General features: G+C 46.7%; 1 protein-coding gene across 3 annotated transcripts in view; it reads right to left on the reverse strand.

The window, feature by feature from the left end:
• Wdr48 (WD repeat domain 48) overlaps positions 1 to 21111 on the reverse strand; it is a 33309-nt gene extending 12198 nt beyond the window's left edge. The window contains exons 1-11 of one of the 3 annotated variants that reach the window (XM_052186974.1): positions 21033 to 21111; positions 12395 to 12535; positions 10495 to 10573; positions 9595 to 9677; positions 9382 to 9511; positions 7694 to 7782; positions 7126 to 7227; positions 5368 to 5592; positions 3973 to 4047; positions 2550 to 2652; positions 1465 to 1562 (exon numbers count right to left, since the gene is read on the reverse strand). In XM_052186974.1, the coding sequence (XP_052042934.1) occupies positions 1465 to 1562; positions 2550 to 2652; positions 3973 to 4047; positions 5368 to 5592; positions 7126 to 7227; positions 7694 to 7782; positions 9382 to 9511; positions 9595 to 9677; positions 10495 to 10573; positions 12395 to 12535; positions 21033 to 21080 (1173 nt within the window). In that variant the 5' untranslated portion in view covers positions 21081 to 21111. Of the gene's footprint in view, positions 1 to 1464; positions 1563 to 2549; positions 2653 to 3972; positions 4048 to 5367; positions 5593 to 7125; positions 7228 to 7693; positions 7783 to 9381; positions 9512 to 9594; positions 9678 to 10494; positions 10574 to 12394; positions 12536 to 20673; positions 20821 to 21032 lie in introns of those variants that run through there. The other 2 variants (XM_052186973.1, XM_052186976.1) reach the window with 2 other exon arrangements.
• Between the last annotated feature and the right edge of the window lie 6616 nt (positions 21112 to 27727).

Genomic DNA, 27727 nt, shown 5'->3' on the forward strand with positions numbered 1-27727 from the left:
CAGCCTCCCCTTGGCCCTTGCTCCTAACCCTTTCCCAGCTACCCACCTCTCCCACTCCTGTGATCCGGTGACTTCAAGACAGTTTCTTTCTTCGTAGCCGCTGACCCTGAGCCCACCAGCTGCTGCCTGAAGGGCCTGTCCCAGAGCCCACTCCCACGGCTCTCGTTGACTCAGCTCCTTTCTGAACCCTTTACTTGTCCTTGAGCTGTTACTGGCTCTGGTTTTCTTACCCCTCTTTATCTCATATTGGGGGCCTCCTTCTAAAATCCTTGACAGGAACCCAGTTTACCCTCTTCTTGGTCCTATCTCTTGGAAATCCTGACATCGTCTGTCATGCCCATGCTGAGGGCTGCTGTGTTTTCTCTAGCCTGTGCAGGTGTCTGCCTACCAAGATAAACTTACACGCACCATTTTCCCGATAGCTGAGCTGTCATCATCTGCCTCCACCACTTGAGTCCACAACAGAAGCTCAGGACTCAGCCTCACGTCTTCCTGTCCTTCACACTCCATTGTCTTTCTTTTGTTTCCCACCCACCTTGCTGTAGCAGATTCTTATGTGCTGAGCCCCATGTTGCATGATTCCGAAATATGCCCTTGACATCATCAGATAATGGGTTCCCCTCATTTCTGGGTTGAGGCCACAGGTTCTGATAAGTGCAGCAGGTCACGTGACTGGTCACTGGTTACAGACTAGAAGACAGCTCTGCCCTCTTCTTCATGCCCCCAGACTTCCTTGACTTCTTCACTCTGTTAGGCTTATTATTATACCAGATCGTGTGACCTCAGGACTTTCAAGGTTCATATCCAGACACGGGAAGCTGTTGTTTGCAGCAATGACAACCATGACACACATACCCTGGAGCGTCACCAAACAGAACTCTATCCCATCCAGACAACAGGCTTCTACTGAGAGCAGCTACCAGAGCTAACAGGGGACAGGACCACAGGCAGGACCAAACTGCTAGGTTGACTAGAGACAGTGTGGCAAGGCTCTTGGGTAATGTGGAGACAGTCAGTAATGGGGAGGGAAGGGGAGGGAAGAGGAGGGGAAGGGAGGGGGAGAGGGGAAGAAGGGGAAGGGAGGGGAGAGCAGTCTGGGAAGAATCAAGCAGTTTTGCTGATGAACAATTAGGGCTTTTCTGGATCCTCCCAGTTACCATGGGGACCAATTTGTTAAAGAAAGTACAGGACAGAACAGCTCTCTTTACAGTTGGTGAATGATCCAGCCTAAATGCCAAAAGCATAATGATGAAAACCTTCCAGAGTAAAGCAGCGTTCAATATGCTTTATAATACAGCGACCAGGGAAATGGTTTATGTGCTTAAAAAGGTTAGCTACAACCATACCACCCAATATCCAAAAATACCCACCTCCAAATAAAAGTATTACTGCAAATAAATATTGATTATCATGCACAGAGGAGGAAAACTAAGGGAAATACACAACACAATGACAGGCACTCACCTTCAACACATCCCAGTATGCCACATTGTTATTCGTATCTTTGGTTAGTATGTGTCGCTTATCATTTAGGATGTGGCACTGAATGATACTAGCGCCCCCTAAAGGAGGAAAAAAAACAACTGGCAGAAGACACAAAGACTAGTACCCGCCATTGTCAAAGGCACCTCCATGTAGGCCTGGCGACTGCACTGGAGTTAGTTCTCTCTTATATTTTTACATAAAAAACACCCATATTTTTAAATGGGTTTTGGGGAGAGAAGCCAAGTTGTGAATTTGCCAGATAGGAGTCTAGTCCTAAGTGCAAACATTAAACGTACTCTCCCCACACCCCCAAAAGCTCACATCTGTCCTTCTCTGGCTTGTGCCCAAAGACAAGATTAAAGGTATTTTACCCTGACTACTGAGTTGTAGAGTAAAATATGAACAAGAGAGGAATGCCACAATACACATTATAAAGGCAGCCCTTTTGTATACCAAAAGCAAAAGGTGTCATGTCCTGTTTGTAGCAAACAGAGCTGGAAGACATGGTACCAGACACAAGGCAGGTAGAGAGCACCAGGGGTTTCACTCCCACGGATCCTGACACAGCAACCCTCAGGTGTGGGAGAACAAGCCTCCTCAGTGTACACACACGTACTGAAGCATCCCATGCAAGCCCTCATCTGTACCACCAATAGCCATTAATAAAAAATATCAATCAAAAACTCATTTCTGGTGGCTGCTGGTAGGTAGGCACCCTTGTGCATATGGACAGCACTGAGGAGACCCAGTCAGTTATTTAACAATCCCTCATGAAGGTAGGAGGGGACATGCTGAGGAGGTGTGAAGGGACCAGAAGACATGACCTGGGAATGGATATGATGAAGATGTGTGATACACACGGCAGAAACAGTCAAGGAATACATCAAACATGTTCTTAAAAACCCGCTCATCTCTTACCATCACTCTCTTGCGCTGAAAGCAAGGCCACATTCCTGGCTTTTGTCTGTAGCAGCACTGCACGTAAAGAAAGGCCACGACTCTGCCTGTCATCACGCTTATCAACTGTACCCTCATTAAAGTCTGCTTGTCCATGGCCTTCTTACCTTTAATAACTTGGTCGGGTTGTGTGCAGAGGGGCGTTATGGGGTTTGTACAATCATTGTCATAATCACCAGAGGCTCGAAAATTATGAATTCCCTTCAATGTCTAAAGGAACAAAATAATTTCATCATTTTATGTTCTCCAGGCTTGTCAAGTGTTGAGAATGTTATAGTTGTAGAACTAGTATATGCTGAGGTACCACAGCTACTTAAGACACCCCAGTCATAGCAGGGAGCCACAGGGTCAACCAGCAAGAAATCCCCACAAATATTAAGGAGAGAATGCTGAGCTTTCTATAAAAAAGAAAACTAAAAACAAAAACAAAATCCAGTGCCCCTGAAACAAGCAACTATCCCCAAACAAACAAGTCTACAAGGCCCTGCAGTGCTCTGACAGAGAATGGCTCCCCCAGGCTTATAGATTTGAATGCTTGAATTAGGATGTGTGGTTTTGTTGGAACAGAAGTGTCACTGAGGTTGTGTGCCTTGTGGTTTTAAAAGCTTATGCCAGGTCCTGCCTGCACCTTTTGGACCAGCTCTGAGCTCTGAGCTCTGAGCTACTGCCCCAGCGCCATACCTGTCTGCCACCACATTCCCCACCATGATGATCATGGACTAATCTCTGGATTAGTCCCCAGTTAAATGCTTTCTGTTGTAAGGTACCTTCACGTTTTATCACAGCAGCAGAACAGTAACTAAGACAGCCCCAAAGCAGGGCACTACTCCAGCCTAAATGCCAATAGCATAATGAGAACCTTCCAAAGTGAAGCAAAGCACTACTCCAGCTAAGATTTTAATCGACAGGCACAAGGGCACTCATAGAAGTTCTGCAGCTCACCTGCACACAAACCCTCCCCCAGCTCCCGAGTCAGCTATGCCAGAAAGCTCAGCTCCTTAATTAAGGAGCTGGTGCTCTGAGGACCTGACTGCCATTTACCTCTACTGACCCTGCTTCCACAGCACGGAGAAAGGCAGGGAGTCAGAAGCCAACCTCCTGTTCTATCACCTTTAGAAAGATGGGCGTGTGGACTGTCTGCTCTGTTCTGTGTCTTGCTCTTAGATCCTGCTGGCCTTGCATGCAGCACTCGCATCTGTCAGTCTCCCAGGGAGCAGTCCAGTTATGGAGCACACACATGGCTGGACTGCCTATCTATTCTCAGGTCCCACTCTGTCTAACAGTGACTGGCTTAATCAGGCAACGCTCTACTCTAAGAACATCAAGCACATAGCCTAGCTGGGAACAAAGAAAAAGAAGCCTCACTCTGCCCATAGATGTCAGGGTCACTCTCACTCTTGGGATCACATCTGCATTCACAGGCAATGTGGATAGGGCCCCACTAAGCTCTGCTGCTGGGAACTGGCGTATCTGAGATAGCAAGCCAACCACATGTCTATAGACTTGTCACAAGCATGGTCATGCACTTACCCACTTATTTACTGTGGACTTTGTTGTTGCAACCCAGATTGCCGGAGGGGGATCCGCTGATCTGTCAAGTTCCATCTAAAAACCAAACACAAAAGTCTTCTTTGTCACGGGCTGATAACTGAGCTGTTAGCCCAGAGACGAGCTATTAGCATGGGCTATGTCAGGGAGCATCACTCTTTGTCCACACCTGTACACCACCCACACCAGGCTTGCGGCAGTAAGCTGTAGACGCACAGGGAAAACAGTCTCCAAAGGAGTCCTGTCTTGTAGAACTGCAGAGGCTACATGGCAGGTGAGCACCCTCCCATCAGAAAGCTACTTGCAGCTGCTCCTGTGCATGTGCACACTGCAGCTGGCTCACGGTCTTAAATGAGGTTAGCTGTTGAGTTCTAAGCAGACACAGTCAAAAAGACAAGGATTTTCTGAAACAAAAGCAACATTCTGCTCCTGCTTTTCTACTTTCTATTCTGTGTGTATCTGTGCACTTTTCTGAGCTGGGTTCCTGCCATGCTGTTGAGGTCAGCCTTTGGTGGCCACCACACTTAGCTTACGCTCTTCCTTAAAGGGCAAATACATTTCTTCCCTTTTTTTGAGAATGTTTATAGAAAAAAAACCGCTAATACAGTGACTATGAAGTTAGCCCTCCCTGGGGATAGACTGACCAGGATCACATCACCACCACATGCCCTCTGGTCCTTTCAGAATGCTGTACATTGCATGTAAGACATGCATTTATACTCAATGCTCTTCTTCCAACATCAGGAGAGCGCAGCAGCTCGAATGGCAGGAGGCATTTCCTGACTCTCACTACCAGGAATTCTCAGTGACTGTCTTTAAAATATAGGTACTCTGGACTGCCTACTTTAACCTGCCATCTGCAGTCAAGAGCTGCCAGCACCTTCAGTGCTCACACGGCCGAATCTCTTACATGGTTGCTTCTTCTGCTTCCCTGGCAGACGCTTCCCATCTGTCCTGCTGCTGCCAGGGCTGCTGGGAGGCAGTGTATTTGCAGCCTGAAGCAAATGGCTCTCCTCCTTCAGGAGACCTTCGATTCCTCAGTGCTTAGGCTGAGGCCTTAACACCTAGATCTTTCTTCCTGTCTGTTCACAGACACCCTAACTGCTCGTGCTCTTCCTTTTAAAGGTAGGGCAGAAGAGCCAGGCAAACTCTGCAGCATGCCTGACACAGCATCACTAGGATTTACTAGTAGGAAAGTGGATACGCCCCAGAGATGTTCTTCAGATATCACAACTGTGTACACCAAGACTCTCCCTAACCTGCTGAGGATGCTGGAGGGTCTTCCTGACCTCATATCTGGTCCATGTTTAGTGCAGATTCTGCTGCACAAACCCAAAGCTTACAACCTCAGTTGGGAAACTCAAAAACTCAACACACCTTGAGAACTGGTGCTTTTTCTTCACAAATCAGCACCCGAATGTCAGGGTTCCTTAGGTCTGTGCAGTAGATCTTCCTGTCCCGTCCTCCAGAATATACGTGGGTAAAGGCATCGTTGACCTGTAGGGCCCAAACGCCTTCATCATGGACTCGGTATGTTGCTATACATCTCTGCTGGCCGAGGGACCACAGGCGGATCGTGCCGTCGGAACTCCCAGAGAGACACTGCGAACAAAGGAAGCAAGGTGAGGGTGCTTCTTGGAGCAAGCCAGTCTGAAGTGACCAAACCCAACAGGCGTCCCCCAGCAGCAGATACCAGAGCAAACTTGCCCTTGTCCTCTCTATCCCGCTGCCTGCTGGGTCTGTAAACACTAATGCTGAGTTATGTTTGCTTCCAAGCATCGATGACTGAGGCAGGTGGAGTCTGAAAGCAGCTGAAGAGAAGGTGGGAGTGAGCTCAGAACAAGCATCTTCCCTAGGCACTTAGTAAGAACATCAACTCTTGGGCCCCATCCAGACCTAAGGAGGCAGAAGTACAGCAGGGTCACCAACGGATGCCCAGCAGGCTTCCCCGGTAACTCCCATGTTCTAAGTCTGATGGCGCCGCTCCGGGTCAATGAGACTGTCAAACTGTAGAGAGGTTTAATGAAATGAGCAGACTAGAAGGCTTCCTCACAGAATTAGGAGCACTGCGAATTCAATCCCCTCTTTTAACTAGCTCACAAGGGAAGGACTGATCCAACCTGGGTGTGGGAGAGCTGGGACATGGGGCAGGCCCAAAGAGGGGCTCCCTATGTAGAAGACACTCCTCTGAGGTGGCAATACTCTTAGGAAAGCTCCAATTCTTCATCCTAGAACATGGCTACAGAGAGCAAGGCCTGGTGAAGATAATGTTTTGGAAGTCCACATAACAATACTGTGCAACGGTTAAGGACTAGATGCAGACTGCACAGCTAGCAGAGGAGAAAGCACAGATCACACTGCAGACCAGGTTACTATTGGAGAAATTGCCTGATGCTGTGATCTCAGACCCCTATGATAGGTTTGGGACTTGAATGAACAAAAACCCCTGTGGGTGGCAGATAACTGCATCTTAAGATCCAACAGGCAGCTTTTAGAACCGAGCCCTGCTGCCATCATGGCTTGGAGCAAATGCAGTTGAGTTTAAAGGCCCTGCATCTGACAGTTAAATCACCTCACATAGAAGCACAATACAACTCATAGAGAAGAAATGACGCAGGCTGCAGTGGCCAGGAAGAGCATTAGGGCTTCTGAGACACTGTTGAGACTTAAGCCTCAGCTAACATAGCAACAACAAAACTGCCTGTGGGGTTTGAGAAGGAGTGCCCCTGTAGACTCTGGTATTTGAATGGATGGCCCATAAGGAGTGGCACTATTAGGAGGTGTGGCCTTGTTGGAGGAAGTGTGTCACTCATGGGGCTGGGCTTTGGGGTCTTCTATGCAGCAGAACACAGTCTCCTTCTGCTGCCCGCAGATCAAGATGTAGGTCCGTCTCCAGCACCAGGCCTGCTTGCAGAGGCCAGAAGAGGGAACTGGATGCTCTGGGAGCTGGAGTTACAGAAGGTTCTGAATTCCAGATCTGTGTGTGGGGACCTGAACTCCAGTGCTCTTAAAGACTGAGCCACAATTTAGTATTCTAAACACTGAAAACAAATCAGCCTCTCTAGCCTTGCCCAGAGTGGGGAAGCAGAGTCTGCACATGGCCCTCACTGGCCTGAGTCTGCACACGGCTCTTACCTGTGTTCCGTCCCTGTGCAGCAGCAGAGCCTTCACGTTGTCCGTGTGTCCTTTCAGCTTCATGAGTTTCGCGCAGGTTCTTGGATCCCACACTCTTAGAACCTGCCAGTTTTTACAGAGTATTAGATAAAACAGATTGGACACACCCAGCTTTTGAAAGCACCCGACTTTCATATCAAATGCCAACTATTACATTCTGGAGAGAAAACCCTGTGGTAGTCAGTGTATGCTGTCCATGGCTGCTAAGCTTAAGAATACTTTTTTAATGCCAAAATTACACAGCCTCCATCACTATATGTACATGCAATTAATACTTCTTTTATCACTCACTAGACAAAACTACTGGTGTTTTATTATTTTTGTTTTTGGTTTGTTTTGAGACAAGAATTTGGCTGTGTTGCTCAGGCTGTTCTTGAACTCCTGGACTCAAGCAATCGTCCTGCCTCAGCCTCCTGAGTGCTGAGACTACGCATGCTACCTTACCTAGCTATGTGTATGTGTTTAAGAACTGAGCAGATACAATGACTCCATTTCTTAGGTTCAGATGTACTGGTCAGGCTGTTCTTACCTTCTCTGTGGACCCTGATACAATGATTGTTCCCAGTTGGTTCATGGCCAGGCTATAAATGGAATCTTTGTTCCCACTTAAAGAAGAAGCTATTGAGGATAAAGGGAGTTCAATGTTAATAAAATCAGCCACTTGTCAGCACAAACCACAAGCTTATACATTTGACTTGAAAAAAATCTTATCTTTACACATACTTTAAGAAAATGAAATCTATCTATAACAGAGATAATTCCAAATAACAGTATCATCAAAATTAGTGGCTTTTCCCCCCGGATTTGAGTATGTGCAAGTGCTTAATATATATCTGCTAAATTGAATTGTGCTGCCATTTAAAATCGACCCACATAAGCAGTATATTTCCAAAGATGGGCTTGAACCCATTTTGAACCTACCTAATAATATAAGTCACTACATTATTCAAAGAAAATGCATAATGAAAACAACATTTCACATACAAATGAGGTTAAACAAAAATCCAAACCCCAAATAAAAATCCAAGGCAACACTTTTAGCCAGAGCCATGCCCATGCCCTGTAATTTGGAAGCCAAAGTAGAACTCTTTCCTCAGTAACTGATTCGCAAATATACACGAGGTGGGGTTAGCACATGTGAGGGGCTTACCAACTCCTGCTTCTAAGTACTCAGCAAATGTTAACTATTATTAGTGTGGTTTCTATGCTCATAAGCCTCTAAGCAAGCCCAGCTGGGACAGGATCTACGTCACTAAGCCCACTCTCTGGTCCTCAGTAGTTCAGAGACAGGTCTTCCTGAGAGGGGTGGAGGAGCAAGCAAGGATACAGCAGACATGGTGTGCCTGCTTAATCCCTGAAAACCAACCACACAAAACCAACCAAACAAAACAATCTCCAAGGCACCAAGGGAAAGACACTCTTTAGATCTATGCATACTTCTGCGTAGGAGAAGTCATTCTAACTCTGAAGCTGCGCCACAGGAGCATCTGGATCATACACTGGAGTCTCACAGCCACTATGAATACCTCCTCTGGTCTAGGTTAGGCCAGACTCTGCACCTACTAGAAGTCCTCAGAGCCTAGCCTGGAGGCTCCCACAGGCTGGCCTAGTGCAGTGTTGAACTTCAAGTCCAGCTGTGTGTAAGCCTGACCCAAGTTTATCAAGCAGTCACTCCGAATGTATTTATATTTCCTCTAGAAGCAGCCTCTCCACCCTAGCTTTTCCAGAATGGCTGGATTCTTTCAGGTTACTCTGAAAGCCTTTCTCAGCTGTTCCTGGGAACATGCTCTCCCAGGGTATGTCTCATCACCGCTGTTAACTCAAAAGCTTGTCAATACAGTAAGACTCTGAAGTCAGAGAAGAGTGTGCCTTGCCAGACATCACTTTTGTAAGAGCACCAGTTATGTGTGTCTGCGGCAGGGGCATGTATGCTATGGGAGGCAGTGTGATAACACAGACTCTTCTACCTGCAGGGCCCACAATTTAGCCATGCAGCCAACACATACACATGTCCATGGGATAGAAAGGGTCCATCTTGGAGAAGGTACTAAGTCTACAGCACAATGATGAGCTAGCTCCTAGTTCAATCACACTCAGGCTAGAAGCTGTATGCAGAAGTACTCCCAAAATATAAAGCACTCTCTTCGTGCAAACGTATCACTGATGTTGTATAAAACATTTTGTCAAATTAGATGACTTTCAGAGCTGGTGCCTTACTTGTGACAGTGTTGTTTGAGGCAGTCAGTGCTGTCAGAGTGTTCACATCCCAAAGGAATATCTGTCTGTCCAGCCCAGCCGATGCTACCAGCTCTTTATCCTTGGCATACGCTAAGGCCTTTACATAGTCCTGTAACAGAACAAACACACTATGATCTCTGCTGGAAACACTGAGCTCCTAACATGGCAGGGAGACCAAAGTGTGGACATTACCTTATGCGTCCTGAGTGTGGACATGCAGAACCCTTTGTGTGCATTCCAGACTTTTACTGTTGTGTCCGAAGAAGCAGATATTACTACAAGAGACAAAGAGAATGTCTTGCAACTTGAAAGTTATCTTCCAGCAAACGGATGCTACTTTAAACAATTGTTTACACATACATGCTCAAAAGCTCTTTACAGAACTTACTCAACAATGCCTCAAAGAGATATGTGAGTGTACATGCACACTATTGGTTTTAACTAGTCAGGATGAACTATCCTGATCTCCCAGGTAAAAAGTCCTTAATTTACCTGAGAATAATTACTCAGACTGTAGAACCAAGAAATGAAGCTTACCAAATTAAGAAAAAGGTCACACTAAAGACAGACAGACACACACACAAACACGCATGCACGCTCTCGCAGGCACAGTATGGGGGTCTATTTATCTAAGTTGGAATTTGTGTAAAATTAACTGTAGTGATCATGTGGAATGACTGACAGGAAGGTACCTGGTAACTAGCACCTTGTTATATTTTACTGTGGTTTCAGCAAGTGTGCATTTTTCTGCATCTATGCTGTGCTTTAATAAACGTCTTACAGGCATGGCCCACCAAGTGCCTCCCGTTTCAGCATTAGGTATCTCCAGCACCCACATAAAAAGCTGGGTGTAGAAGCACACACCTGTACCTATTATAACTCCAATGCAGCAAACCCAGGAGCTCAGGAGTTAGGCAATCCAGCAAATTAGTGAACTCCAAATCAGTGGGAGCCTTTGTCTCAAACACCACGACACCAGATATCAACCTCTGGCTTCCATACACATCCCAATATGCACACACAAAAGACATAAAAAAATGAAAAATATACCAAACAGAATTTTAAAACGTAAGAAGCCTGAGAGGAACTTACGCGTTTTCCCGTTGCAACAGAGCACGACATCGTTCACCCAGTCTGTATGGTGCTCCATTGATGCTATGTATGGATCTTGCTGAAATGGAAAAGAGGCGTTTACGACAGAGAGCAAAACCTACAACAGGCAGCCATGCTCAAATTCTGCATGAATATGACACACCATCACACTTAAATTAAATCCAGAGTGATACTTCCCCAAATAGAAAACACTTCTAGAGGCTGATGCAGAAAAAAAGTTTGTTTCAGGACAGTGCCCATAACGGAAGCCTAGGTTTCCACTGCTGCCTTCCACACCATGGTGGCAAAGGTCGCAAGCTCTGGGGCTAGGCACGGTATGGAAAACAGTGCAGGACAGAAAGGATCCTGGGGACCTGAGGCAGAAAGAACTGGCTGTGTGGAACCTGTGGTTCACTTGTCTGGCCAAAGGCAAACAGGAACAAGCATGGTTTTAGCTTCCAGCTGCTGTCTGTAACCGTCAGTGAGACCCTGCACTGCCTGTCCTTCAGAGACTATGAGGTCTGAGACATGACACTTGCAGCAGCACCAGACTCCTACCTGCTGGCTCAACTAAGAGAAAGCCTTATAGATAGGGTCTGGTTACGTCCTATACCCAAACACACACGTTTATATACTTCATAGGCAAGAGAACAGCTCTTTGAATGCCTAAGAAGCGAGGCCATGCAATTTGTCATAAAGACCAGGGAAAAGATGTTTTGAGGGCAGGGCAGCCAATAGCCAGATTCTTCTAGGCAAGGTCTTTTAAATTTCTCTCAATCTGTTAAAAATACTACAAACTCTCAAAACCTCAACAGTTTAATTCAGAACCGAGCCCCCACGGCTTGCAAAGGGAAGCCCGTCCTTACTTTCATACTCCTGACACCGCCTTCATCTGCTCCAGAGCTCAGTGCCTGCTGGACTGAGCCCAAGGGCGAAACCTTACCTGGCAAGTAAGGTTGTGCCAAGTACCCTTTCTGCACTGAACACTGGTGTGTAGAGCGGGCTAAAAGACAGACTTAGAAAACAGGTTCTGGCACCGGGGGTCTGAAGTGAGTCTGAGCTCTGATTCAGTACCACACTAGCCGTCTAGCCATCAGGATTCCCGAGTGCTAAGTCTCGAGAGGGACTGTGGAAATTCAGACCGTGGTGAGCACGAGGGACAAGGCACACAGTTAAGAGGTCAGTAAACGCCCCTCCCCACTGTTTTCTACACCATTCACAATGCAACCTTCAAAAAGCTCAAGAGCTCTTTCCCTCTGAGGGCAGCTGTCCCCTTCTACGCATTCATGTACCCTCTCCCTGCCCCCCATGAAAGCCAAGAGGCTTTCAAAACCAAGGTGTGGATCAGAGGTGGAGGGCGCTTATCCAGCATGCACGAGGTCCAGAACTTGATGTTCAGCACTGCTAAGGAAATAGCAAAGGCTCGGGAAGCCCTGAGGAGGAGGAGAGGGGAGCCCTTGCAGTTTCAGGTCTACCACATTAGCCAGAAGAGCCTAGCGTGCTATGAGGTCCTTACTTAATCACTTTTGTAAAAGTACACACACTCAACATGTTGTTTTTCTATTTTCAGCACAGTTATCAAGAGACTTTTCAGATTCATAATTAAGCCAAAATCCTGTGGAAAATGCTCATTCCGCACCAGTTGGATATTTTTACTCCTCTGTAGCCAGGAACTCTTACAGCAAACCAATTTATGGTGCCCCTGAGTTAAGTAAAAATACTTGTGAAACTTTCCTGGAGGCGTTTTCTCACAGGCTTACAGAACTCTGGTGATGTCTTTATAGAATATATTAAGAAGCTCAGTGCTTAGAGATTACAGCAAGGACTGAGGAAAGGAGTTCCGTCAGACAGAGCCACTGGTCCAAGATGTGAGTCAACCCATGTGCGGCTCCTGCCTTACCTTGTGCTGATTGACACTCCATATTCTTATGATGGAGTCTCGACCTGCTGTGAAGAGTCTGTTGAGTGCTGGGTCCAGTTGCAGGGCATTGACTCCATTCCGATTGTATTTCTCCACTTCATCTCGAATTACATAGGAAACCTAATGGGCACCAACAAAAGCCAAACCATGGTGAGGCTTAGCCTACCAGTGTCAATTCAATACTAAACTAACTTCAAGCGAGTGTTATCTTCCTCAGGAGGACTGAGAGCTGGGACAAGACTAGCATTACTGACAGCCAACCTTGAGACAAGCAAGTCTGCTTGCTGCTACTGACCCAGCCATCTAAGTCTGCAAGCCTCCTCTCAGCCCTTATTTGTCTAATCCATTTTCATCAACCTTTCAACAGTGTATACTGGAATATACCCAATCCCCACTGCGGCAGGACAGTCAGTCAGAAAATGGAGGAAAGGTGAGAAGCAGCAGCTACCCCTCCAATCCTGTTCTGCCTCTTGCTGGTGGACAGACACTAGGACAAGATCTGTAGACCCTTACAAGTAAGACTGTGAACTGGCTGGGGCCTGTGCTGTACATCTGAATGCTTTACCCAGCACACCCTCCTCCAATGGCATGCACAGCTGCAGCCACGTAAAGCCCATGGGCGACAGAACACTAGAGCAAGCTTTCCTTAGAGCCCTGAGAGCAGATAGTGCAGCTTGCCTCATTCACTGATGAAGAGTAAAAACGTACAGGAGGTGATGACGTCCTTGCATGACTGGAAAGCTCTCCCTTCTGCCCTCACACTTGAAGTAAATAAGGAAGGTAGGATTTGAGGGCTGGGGATTGCCTAGCATGTGCAAGGCCTGGGCTCTGTCTCAAGCATGACAAAGAAAGAAAAGCAAAGAAGGATGTCTCTGTACAAAGCTTTAGTTCCTTCAGGTTAGCACCTACTGTCACCACCAAACCCTACACCTTCAGTGTCTATCAACAGGCCTCATTTGTATTCTCTCCTGGACATTTTCCTTACCCCAGGCTATCCCCCAAGCTTTTAGAATCTTCTTGTGTTTTGACATTTTTGGTTTTGTACTGTGCAGTAAATTTAGAAGCACTGATCTAGAAGTTGTGGTGCTTCATGTCTGCAGACGAGGCTGTGTGGATATCGTTGTGTCTGTTTTCTTTGTTGTTCTTGAGGCTCCATCTTTGGACAGCGGAATTTTCTAACTGACCTTTTGTCTTTCACACAATTCGTATTATCTCTTTCTATTTATTTTTGAAGAGACCTCTTTTAATATTATTTACTATGCAGCCCAAGCTGGCTTGGAACTTTCTATATATATAGCTCAGAATGGTCTTGAGTCTCTAATCCTCTGACCTCAGCTGTTCAAGTGTTGAGACTACAAGTGTGTGCTACCACACCCAGCTTTTACTATTGTAGTTTTCAATAAATTATAGTACAGTGAAAAAATAGAAACAGTATTAGGCTGGCAAGATGGTTCATCAGGTAAAGACGCTTGCCACACACACCTGGAAACCTGACTCTGATCCTTGGAATCTATGTAAGGTGGAAGGAGAGAAACCACTCACAAAGCTGTCCTCTGACCTCTGCACATGCCATGGCATGCGAGTACCCACTCCAACAATAACAACAACAAAGATTTAGAAAATTTACTCTACATACATTTCTATGTGGTCATTAAAGGGAGAAGTAGAATTTATACAGTCATTGGTTCTTAAGACAATTCGAGTTAAATGTTATTCAAGTCCAGCAGGACACAATGTGCCTCTTGTTTTAGAAGAGCAGAAGAAATACAAGGGCTGGTTCAGAGCCCCAGTTCCCAACATGCGATGTCCAGGACACTAGACACCCCCAAGGTCTTTAGCCATGAACAAATGCTAGTCTTGTGTGTTGGCCTCCACTGTTCTCTGCCAGCCTAAGGAAGGGGAAGCAGGGCTCAGGAGAGGCCACCTCAGGAGAAGCAGAAACAACAATAACCCCTGAATTAAGGTAAGTGGGAACTATCCCAATAAACTCATTGTGGTTATTTAAAAAAAAAGATGTCTAGAAACAGAAAGACACACACAAACAAACCCAGAGCTTAATATGTGATTTCTTTTTAATTATGGGTATATGTATGCATTTGTGCATGTGTGCACTGCCTAGTGAGGCCAGAAGAGGCTGCCAGCGGTTGGAGTTATAGGCGGCTGTGAAGTTTCCTAGGAACCAAGTGGAATCTTCTGTAAGAACAGTATGTGCTTAACTGCTGAGCCATCTCCCAGTCCTGGGATTTAATACTCTAAAAAAGTTACTAAGTAAGTACCCACCAGTTGCCAGGTACAATTTTAAATGTAGAGGATTGTGGGTAGAGTAAAGAAGTCCTCCTGGGGTAGTGTTCTAGGGAAAGAGTTTAAATGGAAGGAACAGCAAGCCAAGAGAAGCATGGGCAGAAGCACCTAAGTGACCAGTTGCCACTTCAGTGTGACAGCTGGAAGGCAGAGTACTATTCTAACTGCCTACAAAAAGGGGCAGGTACAATATGAGCTTCGTAAGGTACCAGGAAGCTGGGCCTGAAACACAGATCCTGTAAGAGCCAGTTAAAGGGACTCAGACAGGAGAAAAGTAACAGGGTAGTAGTCACCAACAAGCCCTATCTGACTCAGTTATGTGGGAAACCCCCTCCTTTAGCATCTGGAACCTAAATATCCTCAGGGTCATTGGTAGGGACTGCAGAGACAATCAGAGAGAGAGCTTTCTTTCTCTGACCATTTAAAGTCACTTTTGTGGTTTGCATATGAAGTAATGGCTTTCCTTAAGCCAATTTATCTCCACATTGTCACCTCAACAAGGAAACCAGACAGGACTTCCATCATAGTTTACCAAGGATAAAGTCCAGGCTGGGCTCCAGTGTACCACTGCAAAGGGTCTCACAGGCTCCAACTGACCAGTTGCCAGGTCTGTACTCCTCAGTAGAGACTAGGAAAGAGCATGCTTCCAAGTCACTGCAGTTGCTGGTCAACTCAGTTCCTCTGACTGTGGCTATAGTCCTTCTTCCATAACTGCCTGCCAGCCCAAGTTCTACCTTTGCTCCTATCAACTGCCTGCTCTTAAAAAAAAAAAGTATTTACTTTATGAATATGAGTACACCTTCACTCTCTTCAGACACCCCAGAAGAGGGCATCGGATCCTATTACAGATGGTGGTGAGCCACCATGTGGGTGCTGGGGTTGAGCTCAGGACCTCCAGAAAAGCAGTCAGTGCTCTTATCTGCTGAGCCATCTCTCTAGCCTAGCTGTCTGCGTTCTCTCTCATGCTTTCCCCACGGCAGCCCCTTCTGTACACTACCACAACACAACAATTTTCATATAAAAATGGCTGTGGGTATCTTATAGACTAAAAACAAAACTCACTTTTACAAAAGAGAGGCCCAGACAAAGTGGTGCACGCCTTTATACCTAGCTCTTGGGAGACAGGGCCACGAGGATTTCTAGGCCAGCCCGGTCTACAGTGAGCTCTAAGAAAAACAGGGTGTGTAGAAAACAAAGCAAACACCAGAGGGAAAAGGGTGGGCTGGTGCGCAGAGGCACTTGGTACCAAACCTGAAGACCTGAGTTCCGTTCCTGGACCTACATGGTGGAAGGAGAGGACCAACTCCTACAAGCTCTTCTCCAAATGACCCCCCACAGCCCAAAGGGAAATTTCAAAGCATCCTAACCTCATAAAGGAACTTTAAGGCTGAACATTGACTCATCTCTGTCTGGGTCTCTAAGGACACCAGCCTGAGAGTACCTCAAAGCCAACGACCCCCATGTCTCCTGTGGCCACCTCACCCCAGCTCACGGCTGTACTGTGGATTAATCTCCTCAGGCTGTGGCTGACTGAGTGCACGCACACACTGGACCCAGCATCAAGGGGCACTGGGTGTGGTGTGTTCCCGAGTTCAGAACCCACCACTTAATGCTCCTCACCTCACCTATACTTTTTAATTTTTTTAAGATTTATTTATTATATGTATGTATATTGTAGCTATCTTCAGACACTCCAGAAGAGGGTATCAGATCCTGTTACAGATGGTTGTGAGCCACCAGGTGGTTGCTGGGAATTGAACTCAGGACCTTTGGAAGAACAGTCAGTGCTCTTAAACACTGAGCCATCTCTCCAGCTCTCACTTACACTTTACTACAGGACATGAAGGCCTCCCCCATCTGGCCTGCAACCACTTCTCTGAGTGAGTCTACTACTCCTTTCTCTAACCCAGGTCTCTTTTTGGTCTACAAACAGGCCTCATTCCTCCCTCAGGACATTTGCATTGGATATTGTCATTGGAATGTTTAATCTAGATGGCTTCATGTTTGTCACCAAAGCCTTTCAAGTTACCTTCTCATGAGAGGCCTTCCCTGCACAGAACAAAAATTCCACTTCTGCTTAGCATGGTGGCACAGGCCCTCAAGCTCAGCATGTGGGAGGCAGAGGCGGGACAGTCTCTGTGAGTTTCAGCCCAGGCAGGGCTCCATACTGAGTCTAGTCTCAAACCACCAGTACTACCATTTCTGCTTCTTCTACTGCCAACTATGATCAATTTTTAACCTTTAGAGTCTATTTGTTGATTTAAAGACTGATATAATTACATAGCACATACCTACTGCACATACATTTCAATTCACTGTCGACATCTGCTTTATTGAATCCATCCATTCATTTGATTCATCTTATCCTCTTACATCTTTCAAACAAGCAGCACATTAATGATACTTCTCTTGAAACTTTAGGCATGTGTGTCAAAGTTGTTTTTATTTTTACTATTTATATATATTCATTTAAGATGAAATTTACAGTGAAACATACCACAGGTATTTGTGACAATGCAATACAAATCCTTACAAATTACACCCTACAAAGTTCCCTTCTTTCCCCACTGTGCACACTCTATCCTCAGATAACCTAACTCTAATTTTGTCACCACAATATCCTGTTAACAGGAGCATACAGCTCCTGAGCAAGGCTACTTCCAGATAGCAGGTCAGTCTAGACCAGTCCAGGAAAACCAAATATAACCATTATCCTACATCTGTCCTTCCTGTCCTGTCAGCTATGACTTTGTTTGTTACTCTATTTCAGCTGGTTCTTAAACAGCGGTAAGAAGCTTCACTTGTCCTGCAAGCATTAGCACGAGGCAGAGGAAGCAGCACACGTCTGGAATCCCAGTGCTCCTGTAGTATGGTGGGAGGTGGGGAGGGCAGAGGTCCTGACAGCTCATAGGTAGCCACACAGCACATGGCCTAGTGAATGACTATTTAAACAAGATGGAAAGTGACTATGGACAGCAGAGGTTATTCCTCTCTCACGTGTGTGTTGTGGGACACCCAAGTCTACATTCACATACACAGATGGTCACACTAACTCCTTAGGACATATTCTAGTTTACCTCCTTCTATTTCAGGGGTTAGCAACAAGTACCTGAAGAGCAAGCCTAGCCTAAACCCTTGTTTCTGTGAACTGATCTTGTTGGATAATTGCCAAGTAATCCTCTAGATGAATGTTATAGTTTGTCAACTACATAGAAATTTCCAAAGGTGGGTATTTAGGATTTTGTTCCCCACAATAGCAATATTCCTACAATAAATACTTTTAGATAAGTAGAGACAGATTACAGACATATATGTGATCTTGTAGAGAATTTCCTTTAAGGACCAGGGTCTTACTGTGCAACCCTAGGTGACCCAGAATGCTGTGTGTACATCGGCCTGCCTCTGCTTTCTGAGCACTAGCATTACAGGAGTGTGCCACTATGAAAGCCTAGGACACATTTTTACAGTAAGGAGCTGTGGGCTCAAGGGGCTGCCTTTAGGTTTGGCAAAGCAAGACACAAAGTGGTAAATGCTATGGCTCTATTAAAGTAAAAAGTCACATCAGGTAGCAAACTGGAAAGCACAGGCATAGCTTTCAACCACTGTCAATTCTACCCTTAAAGGAAACTTTTTATATAGAGAGGTTTGGGTTGTTATGGCTCGGGAGGTACTATTACATCTAGTGTGCAGAAGACAGGGGATCCTAAATAACTTAAAACACGTAGGGCAGGATCCTCACCTCCGGCAGGGAAGCCTGAGTTACCCTAATGTGTAAAGAGTGAGCAGGCTGAGAAGTGACACAGGACACTCCACATAGTTGCTGTTCTTGAGACAGTGAAGGACAACTACAATGTATAGTTTGTACCATTTGTGATTTGTGGGTTCTTCTTGCAGTGTGCGTGAGTGGAGATGAAGTCAGTCTCCAAGGTTTCCCACATTGCTCTATACTTACTGGACAAATTCTGGGGTTTTTTTTTGGATTTGGTTTTTTCGAGACAGGGTTCTCTGTATAGCTCTGGCTGTCCTGGAACTCACTCTGTAGACCAGGCTGGCCTTGAACTCAGAAATCTGCCTGCCTCTGCCTCTCAGAGCGCTGGGATTAGAGGTGTGCACCACCACCACCCGGCTGACAAATTCTGAACATTCTCTTTAGCAGGCTAATCTCAGCTCTTGATAGGAAATAGTGTCTAATCACAATCGGTTTGCTGCTGAACAAAGTGCTACACACCAAACCCCAGCTCCATTCTCTGGCCAGCTAGTTGAGGGATTAGCTCCTCCCTTGCACCGGCCGACACCTAGCCTTTTTAAACACTTCTTTTTTGGCACCTGATGTGATTCATTTTCTTCTCCACTCTTCCCGTTGTATGTGTTTTTTTTTTTTTAAAAAGATGCTAAGGACGGAAGTCAAGGGCTTTGTGAAAGGCAGGCCCGTGCTCTGCACTGTTGTGTCTTCCCCTGAATCAAAGGCCAACTTGGAGCCAGTTCTCACAGTCTATCTCGTTATCTCGTGGATCCCAGGAATCAAACTCATGTCTTCAGGCTTGGCAGCAAGCACTTCTCCCCTCCAAGCCATCTTGCCAGCCCTTGTCTTTTAAGTCTTTACCCCCAAACTGAAAGAACTGATAGTCCTCACTCTATCAAGAGCCATCATCCTAGTGTGTAGAACATGACTAAGTTACATCTGAGTTGGAATCAGCGTTCTCATCCCTGGCCTGGAGGCTGGGGTTACTTCAGTGCCATCAACAATGCCCTTTAAAAGAAAAGCAGCCCCCGTCCAGGGAAAGCTAAGGGAATTTTAGATTCATTTCACCTCACTCATCCTTTAAAATACTATTTGTGTGTGTGTGTGTGTTCCCGTACACGCAGGTACATAGGCACACCGACACACGTGTACATGCATGTAGAGGCCAGAGGTGGATCTGGGTGCCTTGCCTCACTGGTCACTCTCCACCTGGTTTTGCATGGGACCTGGAGCTTACCAATCAGCAGGACTAACTGGCCGTCAAGCTTCAGGGACACACCAGCTTCTGCCTCCCTAGAGCTGAGACTCCAAGTGCCAAGCAACATGCCAGGCTTCTTTTCAAGTGAGAGGATAGAGATATCTAAGTAGGGACAGAAATCCAGATCCTCGTGTTTGTGCTACAGGCCTTCTACCAGACTGACCATCTCCCAGCCAGCCCAATTTTAACCATTTAACAACTATCTAGTGAGTACACAGGGCCAACAAGTGGAGATCAGTAATATGAAGAGGACACTTATTCAGAAAATGTCACAGTTTTACAGCCTTATGCTGGGGTTACTCACCTTTGGCCCTCACTTCTGAACACTGAGTTCAATCTGTGACCCTGTAGTGTGTTTGCTGATTGCTAAACCCTTTCAGTCTCTTCCCCTCTGAGGCCAGTCTATGCACTCAGTCCACGTTTAATGGCTGAATGCATTTTATTTTTTTTGAGGTGATGTGTCTCATGTAGCCCAGACTGATTGATTTCAAACTTGATAGGTACTGGAGGATGACCTTGAATTTCTGATTCCCGTATTCATATTCACCACAGAAACACACAACAGTGCTAGAAGTACAGGCAGGTACTAAACAGGCCTGGTTTTATGTGGTGCCGGGGTTTGAACCTTGCTCAGGACAGGAAAGGCTCTGCTAAATGAGCTTCATCCCCTGCCCAAAAGGCAGCAAGCAAAACTCAAACGTACACCAAACCAAAGTGATTTGGGGAAACCCAAAGCACCCACGGGGTGGGTTAGCGAACTCATCACTGGAGATTCCGGCATTAGGGAGATTAGGACTAAAAAGGAAGACTGGAAGATGCATAGTGAGGACCGTGGGGGGAGGAGGAAAAGCCTACTGTAAAGGAAGGCAAACTGTCATTTTTTCCAGCTCAGAGCTCCACGTGCGACCCGGCCCCGCCACGCCCCCGCAAGGCCCCTCGCTTCCCGGCCTCACCCACCCGCGGGCGCCGCGCGGCCTCTGCCGCCGGGTCGCGGCTGTTCCGGAGGAAGACGGCCGAGAGCAGAGGCAGGTGAGCGGGCAGCAGGCCCATGGCGCCGCCGCAGGCCCGGTGTCCCGGGACGGCGGTTCCCCGGGACGGCGGTTCCCCGCGACCGCTCGCGAGGCCCGCGCGCCCAGTCCTCCCGCCACCACCTCAGGCCGTTGGCGCCCCGGCCCCACCCCTCGCGCCGCTGCGCCCCGCCCCGCCATCCTCCGGCCGTCGAACCCCGCCGGTCGGGGCCCGAGGCGTCCGCCCGCCCGCGGGGGTATACGACCGGACCGCAGCGTCGCCCGGGCCGCGGAGCTGGGCCGCCATACCTGCACTTTCCTCCGCCCGGCTGTGTTCTGCCGGTGATGGGCCGCCATCTTGCATGTTGACACTCCGACGTCACTTCCGGGAGAGGCGCAGCGCCGGCGGATGTCCCGCCTTATTCTCTGGTTGGGTGGAAGGTAGGTAGGGCGTAGGCTTTCCGGGCGGTTGCGAGGGGAAGCGCTAGCGGAGAAATAGCCGAGTGTGGGCGGTAACGCTGATAGCTGATGAGCTGAGGGGCCGGTTCTCTTCTGCTTTGGTGTGACTAAACCCCAGGGCCGCCCAAGCGCCTGCATGCAGAGGGAAGCGCTCAGGAGAGTCGTACCCCAGCCACTTAAGCCAGTGCTTAACCGCTGGACCACGTCTCTAACTCTGTATTGATAGGTTTTTAAAATAATAATAATAAAAAAATGTTGTTGTTATTTAGTCATTTGAGGCATGGTCTCGCCGTGTAGTCCTGGCTGGCCTCAAACTCCTGCGGAGGTCAGAGGACAACTTGTGGGCCTTGAGATTCTAACTCAGGCTTGGTAGCAGGCACCTTTATCCAGTGAGTCATCCCCCTCAGGATCTTACCCAGAGTCTGAATGCTAGAATTACAGACTTGTGCCTGGACAGCTGATAATATGGATCTTAGGATGTTGAGGGAGATAATGTTAGCATAGGCCCTGCTCTCTTGAAGACAATATATTTTAAATTATCGTTTTGGCTAAAGCATGACCAAAGTATTATAACCCCTATGGAAACCCACTACCTTTGTAAGCTAATTAAAAAATACAAAGGGGCTGGAGAGATGGCTGAGAAGTTAAGAGTACTTGCAGAGAACCTGGCTTTGGTTCCTAGCATCCACCTGGGAGCTCATGAGCTGCTATAAATGCCAGTCCCACATGCCCCGTTCTGGCCTCCACGGGCACTGCATGAAAGAGGCATGCCCCCACACGCGGGCAGAACATTCATAAAACTGAAGTAAATCTAAAATACAGAATTTCGAATAGAGATACACTTGCATGGATGGAAAATGATTCCCCCAGAAGACATGCTTTATTAAATGAAAATCTCAATACCAGGCATGGGATAGCTTCCTATGACATGGTCAGGGAAACCCCAGAGACCCCTAAAACAATACAGGCTATAGCTGTTGCTCTTGCTTGCCCACCAAAACTAAGTAGTAAGACACTACTGCTGAAGCCACTGTATACTTTGGTAGCTGGACATAGAGACATCAAGGTGGAACTGAGCAAAACCTTCTGGCTGATGACTAGCTTTCACAGTGGCGGAAGGCTCAGGGAAGAAAAAGCATCCATGATATAGCAGCAGACAACCTTGCCGGGCAAGATGTGCCCACTGGTGTAGTCTCGGTGTGACGGTTATGAGGGCAACCACCTTAGGGTTTCAGTCCTGTTCTCCTGGCAGGAATTCAAGCCTGGTACTGTGAACCGGGTCCTGTAAACCCCATGTTATTTTGCTCTGTGTTATCAAACCGCTTTCTAGAAATTTATGTGTAGATCCATAAATCCATACTGTCCTTAGCCATGGACAGAGGTGCTTTTTGCAGCGAGCAACAATTGATGCAGAGACTTAAAATGCCAGGAATAAGTGACTGTTGAGTGCTCAGCCCTAAATAGGCATCTATATCAATCCCACCCTAAGTCTCCGGGAACTCTTAAAAACCGTAGAAGGGAATGTAAGAGCTGGGGAATGTGCGGAGCCTGCTGTCTCTGGATTGGACGGCGTGGCCATTGCCCCATGAACATGGTGCCGCTGGTTATCTGAGGCAGAAGACCCGTAAACATTCCAACACGCAGCACTGAATGAACTCTGTGGGTTCTTCACACTGAACAGGGGAACACATGAGGGTAAGATGTATTGGCCGGGTGGTGGTGGCACACGCCTTTAATCCCAGCACTTGGGAGGCAGAGGCAGGTGGATTTCTGAGTTTGAGGCCAGCCTGGTCTACAGAGTGAGTTCCAGGACAGCCAAGGCTACACAGAGAAAACCCTGTCTCAAAAACAAAACAAAACAACCAAACAAACAAAAGAATAAAGATGTATCGAGGGTTCCTAGAGGAGTTGGGGAAGAACATAGGGGTTCCTGAAGGGAGTAGGAGGGGTTCCTTGGGGAGGGGTAATAGAAGAGCTGAATTGGGGAGTGCATATGATCAAGGTGTATTGTTTACACATTTGAAATAGCATAAGGGTAAACGGAAGATACTATATTAAAATGGTCATAGAATGTTTAGGATGCTTGATGCGTAGTAAGTGCACAACAAAAATTCTGCCTCGTAAAATGAAACTGGGCTGGCAATGTAGCTCTGTGGTAACTAGTTAGTATGCTCTGGGCCCAGGTTGATAATAAATAAACACATAATAAAATAAAAGCACAAAACCATGCAGAACCTTGGTTTATAGCAATCACTTTCTATTTGTGATTAGTGTACAGTTTGGATATTAAAAAAATGGTGTGGAGGGGAGCTGGAGAGATGACTCAGAGGTTAACAGCACTGGCTCCTCTTCCAGAGGACTTGGTTTAATTCCCAGAACCCTCAGGGACGCTCACAGCGGTCTCTAACTGCAGTCCCCGGGGGTCCAATGCCCTCTTCTGGCATTCTCAGCTACTGCACATACATGATTCACAGATATACGTGCAGGCAACATACCTATACACAGAAAATAGTAAAGGGAAAAAGACATGATGGTCTGGATGAGAAATGTCCCCCACAACCTCGGGTATCGGAACACTTGGGCCTGGTTGGCAGGACTGTGAGGGGAAATGGCATGGCCTTGCTGAACACCGTGTGTCACGTGTTGCCGTGCATCACGTTATCCCTGCCGCGACAGGCTCCTCATCCCCTAGAGCCATTAGCACTTCCAGATCATGAAAGTATCCCATGCTGGTGGGTTTGGTTTGGTTTTTGTTTTGTTTTTGTTTGTTTAGAATAGCACTTCAGTACCCATTTAGCCAAATAGTTTAGTACAGGCTTATTCTGGCTATTGGATTCACAGGGAAACAAAAAACGTATAATTTCCACATAGCAGTCTTGTAGTGAGTAAAGTACAATGATGTATCATAGGCCATAAGATGATTGCACTGCAGAGCGAGGAACAGGCCTGGCGGTGGTGGCGCACGCCTTTAGTCCTGTCACTTGCGAGGCAGAGGCAGGCGGATCTCTGACTTGGAGGCCAGCCTGGACCACAGAGTGAGTTGCAGGACAGCCATAGCTATACAGAGAAACCCTGACTCAAAACACAACAAAACCAAAACCAAGCAAAGCAAGTTGTATAAGCAATTTCAATAACGTAGTATGAATCCACACTTGAGACTTCAGAGTTTCCGAGTTTTGTGTAATAAAGTTCACACTCACTACAACTTTGTTTTTGACTAGTATTTGTGGAAGCTTCAGCCAGTTCAACTTCTATACACTACATAAAAGGCATATATATGGTATTGCTTTAATTTGATGTAACTTATTTTGTGTGTGTTGTATGTATGAATGTGTGTGTGTGTGTCTAAGGATGCCAGAAGAAAACACCTGCTTACTCAGTGTTCTGTTGCTGTGAAGAGACACCATGACCAAGGCAACTCTAAAAGCAAGTATTATTTGGGGCTGGCTTACCGTTTCAGTGGTTTAGTCCATTATCCTCATAGCAGGGAGCATGGCGGTACACAGGCAGACACGGAGCTGGAGAAGGAGCTGAGAGTTCTACATCCAGATCCACAGGCAGCAGCAAGAGAGAGCCCCTGGGCCTCCCTCACTGAAGCATTTGAAGACCCAGAGCTCACCCACAGGGACACTCTTCCTCCAACAAGACCACGCCCACTAATCCTTCCTAAGTAGTGCCACTCCCCAAGCATTCAAACATATGAGCCTGTGGGGGGGGCATTTTTATTCAAATCATCACAACACCTGATCCCCTGGAGGTGGAGTTACTGGCAGTTGTGAAATTCTTTTATTTATTTATTTATTTATTTATTTATTTTTTGGTTTTTCGAGACAGGGTTTCTCTGTGTAGCCCTGGCTGTCCTGGAACTTACTCTGTAGACCAAGCTTGTCTTGAACTCAGAAATCTGCCTGCCTCTGCCTCCCAAGTGCTGGGATTACAGGCGTGCGCCACCACTGCCCAGCTACTGGCAGTTGTGAGCTGCCTATCACGGGTCCTAGGAACTGAGCCCCGGTCCTCTGCAAGAACAGTAAAAGCTTTTAGTCATGGAGACATCTCTCCATCCGTGTGAGGCATCATTTAGATTGTTATTTTGCCCACGTGATAAATGCAGTGCCCCAGCCCTGCACTATGGGTAAAATTGGTTCTCCTACAGAAAGCCTAAGAATATGCTGGAGATGCTTATGTCAAAAATCGTGTGACATTTCATCTTGTCGGAGAGAATTGTTGTAAAGTTCTTGGAACTGTTGTAAACTCTTGGAAAATTCCCTTCCAAGTGAAAAGAAGTCAGTGTTTAGCAGCTCGCTCATTTCTGAACATGCTGAGGAAGAAAACAGCCGCCCCTGCCTGTTTCCATGGGAGTACTAGTAGCGGGAGACTTTTCTGGGTCTAGAACTGCTCAGCGCAGGTTTTCCACCGGAGGGCAGCAGAGATCCATTTATACTGCCCTTGATATTGGAAATCAATGGCTGGCTGTGACTCACCTTAGAATGTTTGGTGATTACACCCCCACTGATGAAAAGTTACAGTCAAATCACCTTTACAAGAAACATATTTTTCCTGTGAAAATGACATAATAATTATGTCAGCAGACTTTGTGAGAATAAAGCACAATTTGTGTGTTTGTAAGATTAGTGGGTCCTGTAGCTATGGATTCACTCTACCCCAGATTAACAGTGCTTGAAAAAAAGATTACTCCTTTACCAAACTATTTGCTAAACCAGTTGTTTTGTTTTGCTTTGTTTTTATTAGTATAGAATAGAGTTTATTCAGAGCATGGGGAGGGGAGTTAAGGGCATAATAGAGGCAGAGAAAGGCAGAGAGAAGGACAGAGTAGAGAAATAGAGGCCGGTCATAACCATGTAGGGGGGGGGGGGTAGGGGAAGGGGAGAGAGAAGAGCCCAAGAGGGCAAGAGAGAAGCAAGACAGGGCTTCTTCGTATAGTCCTGGCTCTCTAGGAACTCACTCTGTAGACCAGGCTGGCTTCAAATTCAGAGATCTACCTGCCTGTGCCTCCCAAGTGCTGGGATGAGAGGTGTGCGCCACCACCAACTGGCCAATCAAACAGTGTTTACCTAGTGTTTACATTTTGTTAGAATGCTCTGGGAGGAACCTAGAGATGGGTTAGAGTGTGTGGATGCTGTGTATCCATTTCATGGAAATTCCACACTGTTTTGTACAAGACCCTTGAATATCCCAGAATTTTGGTACCCAAGAGTCTTGAAACTCATCACCATGGATATGAGGAATAACTCGATAATCTACCAAGTAACCCAGTGAGAACAATATGAGAACCATGCTGCAAATGCTACTTTTTTGGCACTGTGGTTTTTACATGGGACTTGAATGGGCTGAGATTTTCTAAAGCTTAGTACCAAAACAGGTCTTGGGTGTGAGTTTTACCCCACATACTTGAATGTGTCCAAATAGATGCCCTATTAGGTTATTAAAGTGAAGTGTAATTCTGGACCATCAAGATAGCTTAGCATGTGAAGGTACTTGCTACCAAGTCTGATGACCAGAAGTCATGACAGAAGGAAAGGAGTGACTCCTACGAGTTGTCCTTTATAGAGAGCCTTATTGAGGTGCCATGCCACCTGGCAGGAACTTGATATCGACCATATGTGAAGTTCCTCTCCCAGCCTTTGAGTGAGAACTCCTGTGTCAGCCATAATCCCCTCCACCTAGGGTGGAGTGTTCAGACAAAGGTGAAGTCTATTGTTCTTCAAGGACCTGCAGTCTCCTGAGAAACACTAGCCACCTGTAGAGCGACTGAACTGGTTCTGCTGAGAAGCTTCCAGCCTTTTCCCCTGCCTATATATATATTGGGAGTTCTTCATTAAACTCTGAGACCTTGGATAGCAGGTGTTATCTTGGTCTCTCTTTTCGCCACCTTCCCATACATCTCCAGCTTCTCTTCCAGGTGACCCATTCGATGTAACTGTGGGCAGTTACAGTCCTTTGACCTACACACATGTGCCACAGTGTATGCGTGCCTCTGTCCTAGAAGTCAGAAGAAATTTTTAAAAATCAAATTAGGTATACTTTTGAGCTCCCACCTAATCAAAATGATGGTGAGGTCATGACCAATCACAGTTAATACACCTGTGGCTACATCAGTCTCTCATAAGTCACACATCAGTCTTGGGATCACACTGGGGGGCACCTGAAAGTCTGCAGCAGCAGTGTTTAGAACCCAGTGTCTCAGACATGTGGTTCCTTGGAAGTGACAGGCCAGTGGCCTTTTCTTCCATCTGCACTGGGCATTATCAGGGCTGGGAATCCCGGAGCCCATGGTCTAAGAGCACCGCCCATCACCAGCCTGGATGGTCTTTGGTGGTCATGGTTTTCACTTCTTTTAGAACCTCTCTACTTTCACTAACTCCTCTTCCCGCCTCTAGCAGGAATTGAGTTGTTTTCTGATTCCCCACCCCACCCAACTTTCTAATGTAAAGTCTTCAATGATTTGGGCATTGACTGAAGTCCACATGAGAACCTGTCCTTAGGAGCTTCTGCTTTTTGCTGGACAACAACGCCCCCTCTGAGAC

Source organism: Apodemus sylvaticus, chromosome 7 (genome assembly GCF_947179515.1).
Source record: "Apodemus sylvaticus chromosome 7, mApoSyl1.1, whole genome shotgun sequence".
NCBI classification, from domain to species: domain Eukaryota; kingdom Metazoa; phylum Chordata; class Mammalia; order Rodentia; family Muridae; genus Apodemus; species Apodemus sylvaticus.